This window comes from Juglans microcarpa x Juglans regia, chromosome 2D, assembly GCF_004785595.1.
Source record: "Juglans microcarpa x Juglans regia isolate MS1-56 chromosome 2D, Jm3101_v1.0, whole genome shotgun sequence".
NCBI classification, from domain to species: domain Eukaryota; kingdom Viridiplantae; phylum Streptophyta; class Magnoliopsida; order Fagales; family Juglandaceae; genus Juglans; species Juglans microcarpa x Juglans regia.
This window is the reverse complement of record NC_054596.1, coordinates 24,428,951-24,438,687: the sequence shown is the minus strand read 5'-3', so window position 1 is coordinate 24,438,687 and position 9,737 is coordinate 24,428,951. Positions and strand designations below refer to the sequence as shown.

Here is a 9,737-nt window from a genome sequence, read left to right as displayed (position 1 = left end):
AGAAAACACGACCTCATATCCCTGCAACAAAGAGACAACAATACTAGGTAAAGATACGTCAAGTTTGTTAGTACTAAGACTCGTCCTAGCATAAAAACTCAATTTTCTCTTTGTTTTTCTCTCACATTTTTCACTCTCACTTTTCTTTCTACTCACTTCTTCTGTTTCACGTACTTCTTCTGTTTCCTTCAAGATGGGCATGAAGGATGAAGATCTAGTTTTGATTCATTTGATAAGCTATGGAAGAGAGCAACGACAAGATTTAAAAGCTTTGGGCTCTTCAAGGGTTTCAACTTGTTTAATTCATTTAAATGACTTATTCTATTAGTTTAGAATTATTGGGTTTAATTATGAGAAGGACTTTATTTTGGCTAGGGATTTAGTTAGGTTTTGGTTTAAATACTCTCTGTTGCCTCATTTTGAGAAGTTTATGAAATTTGATGAATATCTTCATTGTGAGTTGAGTTTTACTCCTCTTGTTCTTAATTGAACTTTTGAACTTATCAAAGGTAAATCATAACCTTTGTGGCGTTTCTCTTTTGTAATCTGGGTTCTTGAGACGGGTACTTCAACGGGTCTAGATGTTAATATAATCTAAGTTATTGAAACGAGTTCTCATCGGGTCTAGGTTCTCCATCCATTTGACTTGATTTTAGCTTTCTTGGGTGAGTTTTCAATTTGATTGTGGGTTCAAGGGATTCCATTCCCGCGGGTTCATATCAGTTAAGCCATTTAGTTCCCCCAAGCTTGTCATGCAAGTTTCTCCCCCTTGAATTACCATTCATGGATTGTCACTACACTTGATTTAGCCCCAAATAGCACCATTTACAGAAGATCAAACAAGCGACAAAATCCCTACTCAAAATCGCCCCACTCGGTAATAACACTCCAACCCCTTTGTAGCAGATCTACTTTCCCTCTTTCACAAGCCATCCTCACATCAACTATCATAGCCCACCCTAAGGAAACACCTATACTCCCCATGCCACCCCTCTCATTTCTGCCACACTTGCAAAATTTCATTCCCTTTCTAGAGAGGAAAACCGAGAGAGAGTTTGGAGGAAAAATATTCTAGTGCTTTGCCAACCTTTGTAAGTTTATTCTCCTAGCTCAAATCTCTTTTATTTTGTGAAGTTTTGAGTCTTGAATGTTTGGGAGATTTTTGGTTAAATTTTATTGGAGGTTTGAAGGTTGAATGTGGTATTTTGGTGCGTTGATGTTCGGTTTTGGGAGTATCATGTTAAGCTTGAAACTTTATATCGTCTTGATGAAAATTTTTATAAATCTCAATTCCATGATGTAATGATTTTTATGTAAGTTTGTTGAATTCTTATATATTAGGATATAATAAAATGGTTTTGCATGACCTATAAAGTGTTAGAACTGAATCCTCCAACATGTTATTTATTTGGTTTAGTTTGTCTTCTTTTAACCTTAGGATCTTAAATCCAAGGTTTGATATTTATAACTCATGCTCTTAAAGCTTGAATTTATGAATTAAGTCGAAATTATAAAACTTTATGACTAAGGTTTGATATTTATAACTCATGTTCATTAAAACCTGACAAATAAGCACATCAATTTATATATTTCCAAAAAAAAAAAAAAAAAATAGAACAAAACAAATTAATCAAAGAATACCCAACCGTACACTCAACTTATTGGACCAGTTGGTGTACTGAGAAGCTGACACGTTTTTTTCTAAATTGTTTTTAGGTTAATGGCCAAACTATTTTACAACGGTGAACGATACCTAAGAGTCACCAGTCATTACCAGGACGTATATTGCTGTATATTGCTACCAGCCAACAAGAAAATGAGGGAACAAAAACAAATGTACGGTAGTAATTGGTCTTTAAAGTTAAAGGTTAGTTTGTGGTCCCAACAGTTCCCTGTCTTGCCATTTTCTTTGGTGTAGAGATTGGAATCAACTTCGAAGGCTTATGTGTGCGGAAGTGAATAGTGATCATATTGATGCTTAGGTTTTGCATGTGCATGGTCCGAACACAAAACCACGTGTCCATTGTGATCGCTTGGATGATTAGGCTACGTAGTGCATTGGGTTATTGACCATTGAGAATAAGCACTCCATGATTTATTCGTGGTAACTGCCTTGGTATTTTTTCGTTGTCTTCCTGTTACTTAAACTTTTGCAATGATTACAGTCCCCTTTGTTAAGAACTTGGAACTATTCGATTTGATTGAGCTTTGAATTGATGAGTTTCTTCTAGTTCTTAAAACAGTTCTTACTCCATTGCCGCAGATACTCCTTGCATCTATGAAGACCTTCTGAGGTTTCTTGTAAATTAGATTTGATGGGAACCAAGATGGGTCTAGTCTTAATGATCCTTTGTAACTTCAAGATGGGCCAAGAAGATCAAGGAGACAATGCAAGGATTGATGCAATTCACTTGGGACGAATTTAGCAAGAGCCCAACATTCAAGATGGGCTTGAAAGATGAAGATCCAATTTTGATTCATTTGATAAGCTATGGAAGAGGGCAACGACAAGACTTGAAGGCTTTTGACTCTTTGATGGGAACCAAGGTGGACCTAGTCTTAAAGATCATTTGCAAATTCCAGATGGACCAATTACAAGATCAAGGGCCAAGAAGATCAAGGAAGCAATGCATGGATTGGTGCAATCCACTTGGGATGAAGCTAGCAAGAGCCCAACACTCAAGATGGGCTTGAAAGAAGGAGAACCAGCTTTGATCCACTTTATTCAAGCTGTGGAAGACATGACTTAGATACGGCCTATTATTATTGGAGGCTTCTAATTTGGTTAAATGATTTATTTTATTAGTTTAGAATAAGTGGGCTTGAAGATGCTTGGCTCACATGTCTTATTTCTTATGAACTATATTTTTGGGAAGGCCTTGTATTTTGGCCAAGAGCTTATTTGGAAAGTTACATTTTAGGAACTAGGGTTTCATCAATTTATTGTAGGGGTTACTGTAGCCTCGGGTACTGTAGCCGGTACTATTCATCAAGGGTAATTTTGGGTAAAAGGGGCTTTATTTTGACTAGGGTTTTGATTAGGTTTGGGTTTAAAAACTCTTTGTAGCCTCATTTGAGAGATTAGACAATATTGAATGTTATTTGTGAGTTGAGTTTTCTCCTCTTGTTCTTAATTGAACTCTTGAACTTATCAAAGGTAAATCACAACCTTTGTGGCGTTCCTCCTTTGCAATCTAGGTTCTTGAGACGGGTTCTTCAACGGGTCTAGATTTTGATATAATCTAGGTTCTTGAAACGAGTTCTTATTGGGTCTAGTTTTCCATCCATTGACTTGAATTTGGCTTTCTTGGGGAGTTTTCAAATTGATTGTGGGTTCAAGGGATTTCATTCCCGCAGGTTCATATCACTCTTGAAGGATTTCAACATGTTTAATTAAGTTAATTGACTTATTTTATTAGTTTAGAATTATTGAGTTTAATTATGAGAAGGACTTAAGGGGTGTCTATTCAAGGGCATGTTGGAAAATTTGTTATTTTTTTGAACTAGGGTTTTAAGAAGTACTGTAGCCGAGTTACTGTAGCACCGTACTGTAGCCGCGACACTATTCACTCAGGGGTATTTTTGGAAGTTGGGGCTTTATTTTGGCTAGGGTTTTAATTAGGTTTTATTTTAAATACTCTTTGTTGCCTCATTTTAAGAAGTTTTATGAAATTTGATGAATTTATTCATTGTGAGTTGAGTTTTATTCCTTTTGTTCTAAATTAAACTTTTGAACTTATCAAAGGTAAATCACAACCTTTGTGGCTTTCCTCCTTGTAATCTGGGTTCTTGAGATGGGTTCTTCAACGGGTCTAGATTTTCCATCCATTGACTTGATTTTGGCTTTCTTGGAGAGTTTTCAAATCGATTGTGGGTTCAAGGGATTTCATTTCCGCAGGTTCATATCAAGATTTCTAATGTAAAGTGTTGTTCCAAGCCTTTTCAATCAAAACACCACATTCTTCTCAAGAGTCCCAGTTGGCTTCATAACGAAAAGGCCTTTGTTTTTCTTCTCACCATAGGCCACACCTGTAGCAGCAGTAAGTAAGATGGGGCAGTGATCAGAACATTGGGCACTTAAAGTAGTAACACTGCAATCAAAGAATAAGGTGATCCATGACAAGCTCCCTAAGGCCCTATCCAATTTTTCTTTTGTGAAGTGAGCTCCCTCTCTTCTGTTACTCCAGGTAAAGTAATCACCCTCAAAAGGTACTTCATTTAGGCCACTGTGCTCAATTGCAAATCTGAAATTTTCCATCATTCTATAAGGTCTCTCATCTACACCCATTTTCTCATGCTGAAAGCATATTTCATTAAAGTGTCCAAGGCAAATCCAAGCCTGGCTATTACAAGGTTTCAAACCTCTTAACAAATCCTAGCTACCTGCTCTTTTGTTAGCCTTTGGGTGTCCATAAAATCCTATGAGAGTAAAGGTTTGATTTCCCATCAGGGTTGATCACCTCAACTGAAATATGATGCCTGGTATAAGACAATACAATACCTCCAAAGCAATGCAATACCTCCACTGAGGCCCCTGATATCAACAGTAAAACTGTTTGAATAACCACACTAGTTTCTGATTTGTTCCACCTTACACCTATTACACTTTGTTTCCATGTGGAAGACAAAGTTTGGGCTCTTTTGACACACCAAATGGTGTAATTCTCGAACTGTCCGAGTGTTTTCAAGCACTTGGCAGTTCCAACTGAGGCATTTCACTGCAATTGGTGGGGCTACCTAGCAGCCACCACCTGAGTAGGAGATGAGGTTTGGACCTCAGCAATGTGTGATGCCTTTGACTTCTTTACATTGAGAGTCAGAGAAAAAGGATCCAAAGAGTTTGTGCTTGCTCTCCTTTTGGCCCCTCCTCTAGTAACAAGTCCCCCTTCCAAAGTGATAGAAGGGACTTCTCGAGCTATCCTCTTCCAACTTGCTCCCTTTTTTTGCACTGACTTAGTAGAAGTAAAACAGAATTCAAGTGGATCTTGTTACACCTCCATCCACAAGGACTGGAGGGTTAGGCATCAATGTAGGGACCCTTTCCTCTGCTGACATGTGCGTATCAAAATCCGAGTCATTAACATCCATGGGTGACTTATTAACATTGGGAAATACTACCCTCTTAGTAGAAAAAGATCCCATATTTTCTTCATCCAAGTTAGCAGATTGAGAATAAGGTCTAGAGTTGAAAGAAGGGTGCTGACCTTGTATTAATTTTGTAGCGTGATTGGGGGAACTGTTATTGTAAGTAATGTCCACTGAATGAATTAAGAATCCTTATTAGGTAACTGATGCTCATGAGAGGTTAAGACTGGTGCTGAATCAGTGGAGATCACAGGAATATTGCAACCTTCTCCTCCCTTGATTTTTTCTGATGATCTGATGGGAAATCCTCCATCACATCAGACTTTCCTTTTTTGTTCGAGACTCTTCCTGGTGGTGCAGCCTCTGGTTGAACCCCGTATCTCTTGGCATAAGGAAGGATACATGAATACAAATTTTTATCACATGTATGCCACACATTGCCTTCAAAAAGATCTCCAATGATTCAGGTACCACTGCTGGCAAGCATGAGGAGGTAAGTGACATGTTCCAGACTTCTTTTAAGGATCTTTTCACTTCCTCTCTGTAAGGCCCTGCCTCTTCATCAAAGTGGCCCGGATCAGTGCGTGAAAATGGCCTAGCCATTTTAGTGTTTAGTGAGGTTTTTGAGGTGAGTGTTTTCTTCTTCAACTTCCGTTTCTTTCCGCATTTTTCTGTTTCAGTTTTAGTTTCTCCCGCATCTCTCTCGCGCACGTCTCTCTTTTCTTTTCGGTTTCATCTTTATTTCCAGTTGTTGGCATTATTTTGAGGTTCCGAATCCCATGCCCTAGACTTCCTCATTGTTTCAGTTTCTCTCTTGCGCTGCATCTTATTCCGGTGAGTTGCCATCTGCTGCATCTCTATTTCTCTCCATTTTTACGTTTCTGTTCTTCCTCTGCAAGTCAGCTAGCAGTACCTCTCATTCCTCCATTTTTCGACTGGTATGTGCTTCCTTCTCATCCTTTTAGGTTTCAGTTTCATCTACTGAAACTGTGCAGATTCTGTTCCTTAGTTTTTGGTTTGATTTAATCTCTTTTTCTGCAGTTTCTGTTTTGGCCGTGAGGTTTGGGTTGTGTTTGTGTGTCTGGGTGTTGTGCGTGGTGAATCTTCAAGTAAATCTCTCTCTTTGCTCTCAAGTTGATGCCTTCCCCGCACTTTATTTCTCTTGTTTTATGCAATTCCGACTTGGAATTGTTCTAGGCGGTGCCGTTGTTTTCTTCCCCACTCCAAAACCCCACTTTGACGCTCAATTCTTTTGCAGTCCAGTTGGTTTCATTTCTGTCCGCTCAGTGTTTAATCTCTTTGCTGTGGTTTGGCTTGAACTCTGTTGAACGGGTAAGGAAGCCGTGAACCACTCTCTTTCATGGTGTAGTTTATGACTTTTAATTGTTTGAGCATGGGACGGATTTCTTCTGTTTATAATCAGAGTCGAGGGCTTAGTAAATATGATGGTTTGGTTGTTGATGAAGGAGTATAATTTCGGAATTTTTGTTGAGGTGCTGTGGTATATTGTTGGGTTGACGTGGGGTGTAGGATGAGTTCTGTATTTGTTCAGGGTTATGTTAGTTGTTCTGAGTTTTGAAATATTTGGGTTGGAGGTACGGTAAAGCATTTGGATACTCTTTTGAGTAGGTGCTGTTTTTATATTGGTGGGTTGTTATTTTTTTTTACTATTGAAGTAGATTAATATGTTATTTATAAGGTTGACGTTGATCTTGGGGAATGTTTAGGATGGTACCAAAGACTAGTACTTGATTCTTGAGTTGGATTTTTGGGCTGTCCAATGTTTTTTTTTAGTGGTTGTCTTAGTGAGTTAATTGTGGGTTTTTTTTTTTAATTATTAGTTGAAGTTATGCCAATTGTCGTTTAATACTCTGTGCGTATTTCTTGAATTTTTATGAATAGGTGACGAGACTGATAGAGGTCTTTTTCAAAGCTTAGAAAATACGCTGCAGGAGTCAGGTAAGTGGGGTTCTTATGCTAGGTTTTATACAAGTTAATAAGACTGAGGTTGATTTTATGAAAACTTACATATTTTGTGTTGTGTTGGGAACTTGTGAAAATAAAGATCAACCTCGGTCACTCATCTGCATTATTCATGAAATCTGTGTGAAAAAGGAAAAAATATGTTCTAGCATGCATTGTATAGACATGAGCTAAATTCTGTCATGTGGTTTCTGAAATCTAAAAAAAAATGAGCGATATTGAGAATATGAAAAATTGTGCATTTATTTAGAAAGATGTTCTGACTTTTGTGTTCAATGTGGGTAAACTGTCTGATTCTGTTTTGGTACTCTGTATTTTTTTTTATATAACATTTGAAAATCTTTGGCATGGTGTACTGGTTTTCATATCTGACTCTGTCTCTGCTTTGCTCTGCACTGCTATGTTATGCTCTGCTCTGTTTGGGTTGGTACCAACTTCTCTGTCTCTGAGTGCACCCACTTTGGAAACAAAGTGATTTTATTGTGGTCTTTCCTGTGTGCACACTCGGGGCTCCGAGAAGAATAAAGGAAAGATTCACCTCTGTCTCTGCCTGGTTTGGCCACCGGGGTTAGCACAACCCTACCACGGGGGTGAAACATGGTCTCTGCTCTGTTTGATGCTCTGTTTTGATCTGATGATGATACCCAGTTTATGTTATGCCAAAGTACTATGGGTTTTACTTGTCTTAAAAACCATTGCTCTGTTATTATGAAAATATGTTCTGTTCTGCATGATAACTCTGAAAAATATTTTATTCTGCATACTCTACTTTATAAATGCTCATGTTTGCACGCTAGCATATGATTTCTGCTTACTGAGTTGTTGATAACTCACCCTCTATCATTATAATATTTTTTTCAGATGATGTGGTGAGTCCAAATGAGAACCTGGATTAGAATGCTGTTTGTGTTTAAGCTGAGGAGATGTTGGTAGAAGGAGGACTTCTGGTGTTATTAGTTTTAATGTCTTTGAGTTTTATTTATGTCTTGAGTTTAGTAAGATTTATGAAATTTTTAGTTGGTTTGTTATGACTATCGGAAGGTTATGGACCCCTTTGATTTATTATTATTGCATTAAAGATTGTGTGGAGTTTGTAATGAAATTATAGAGAAGATATGAGATTAATTTCATTTATGAGGTTTTTGGAGATTATCCTTTGGATGTGTTGGGAGACATGTTTATGAGTGGCAGGTAGTGATTCTCCAAGCCACCTGGGTTTGGGGCGTTACACTCTCAACCTAGGCTCATAAATGATTGTATAGATGCTTTAGAGAATTCTGTAGCAAATGATATGAATGCCACCCTTACCATGCCAATCTTTATGGTAGAGGTTAAACAAGCTCTCTTCTATCAAATGCATTGGGATGTTGTAGGCTAGCGGGTATGCTTAGCAGTACAGGAAGCTTTCAGTTCTGGTTCTTGGCCTAGGGAGTTTTAATGCAACCCACATTGCATTAATTCCAAAGGTTAAGAATCCCTCCAAAGTTTCTGAATATAGGCCCATCTCACTCTACTTTGTTCTTTATAAGATTTTGGCAAAAGTTTTGGCAAATAGGTTGAAACTGATCCTTTCTCATCTTATCTCCTCTTCACATAGTGCCTTTGTTCCAAGCAAGTTGATAACAGATAATTCTATTGTGGCCTTTGAAACTATGCACACTATGAACAATCTTCTGAAGGTAGAGAAGGTCATATGGCTCTGAAACTAGACATGAGTAAAGCCTATAACAGGCTTGAGTTTATGGCTCTGAGTGGTCTTTCTTAGTAGCTGATATGACAAAGTTGGATGTTGCAAAGAAATGGGTTGATATTATCATGAAATGTGTGACTTCTGTTTCTTACTCAATCCTTATCAATGTTATTCCCCAAAACCCTTTCTTACCATCTAGAGGTATTAGAGAAGGGGACCCTCTCTCTCCCTACTTGTTCATCTTCTGTGCTGAGGTTCCAAGTAAGTTAATTCAAAAAGCTGAAAGTAGAGCAGCAATCACAGGTGTCCCTATTGGCAGGTCAGGTTTGCATATTAGTCACCTATTCGTTTCAAATGATTCTCTCTTGTTTTGCAAGGCAAACCCTCTAGAGTGGAGCAGGTTACTCTTTTTATTGGAGACTTATGAACAAGGCTCTGGTCAAAGACTCAACAAGGACAAAACCTCAATCTTTTTCAGCAAAACACAAGGAAGCAAAGGATCTGATCATAGCAGTCGCAGGCATCAAATCTTCTCAATCTTATGATAGGTACCCTGGCTTACCAACTCAGATAGTGAGAGGCAAAATTAGCAACTGCAAGTTGAAGCATTTGAGTCAAGCTGGTAAAGAAATTCTCATCAAAGTAGTCCTTGAAGCAATTCCTACTTATAGCATGGGAGTTTTTAAACTTCCTAAACCCATAGTGGAGGAGCTTCTTAAACAGATTGATTAGACAATATTGGTGGTGTCACGAGTGCAGTGGGCGAGGCCTTGAAGAGGGGAAGGAAGAATTGGAGTACAGACTAGGTAGAAGAGGGATAATAGAATTAACAGCTTGAGAGAAATGGAAATAACGAAATGAAGTTCATTAGTGAAACGGTGCATTTTGGTTTATTGTAAGGAATAAGTAAAACAGCGCGTTTTATCTTTGTTGTATTCTTGTTTTGGTTTAGCTTTTTGTAGTTTACGTTTTGGGTATT

The 9,737-nt window shown here is 38.1% G+C and overlaps 1 protein-coding gene across 1 annotated transcript; it reads left to right on the top strand.

The window, feature by feature from the left end:
* Positions 1–8,841: 8,841 nt before the first annotated feature.
* On the top strand, positions 8,842–9,490 carry LOC121249391. Its single transcript, XM_041148101.1, has 2 exons — positions 8,842–9,082; positions 9,237–9,490. Exons 1-2 carry the CDS (start codon positions 8,842–8,844, stop codon positions 9,488–9,490), a joined length of 495 nt encoding a protein of 164 aa, XP_041004035.1.
* The last annotated feature ends 247 nt before the right edge of the window (positions 9,491–9,737 follow it).

Excerpts from the sequence above, each read along its gene's own strand:
- LOC121249391 (XM_041148101.1), top strand. The coding sequence starts at position 8,842 with ATGACAAAGTTGGATGTTGCAAAGAAATGGGTTGATATTATCATGAAA. Across the intron at positions 9,083-9,236 it reads TGTCCCTATTGGCAGGTCAG|CAAAACACAAGGAAGCAAAG; the intron begins GTTTGCATATTA and ends AATCTTTTTCAG.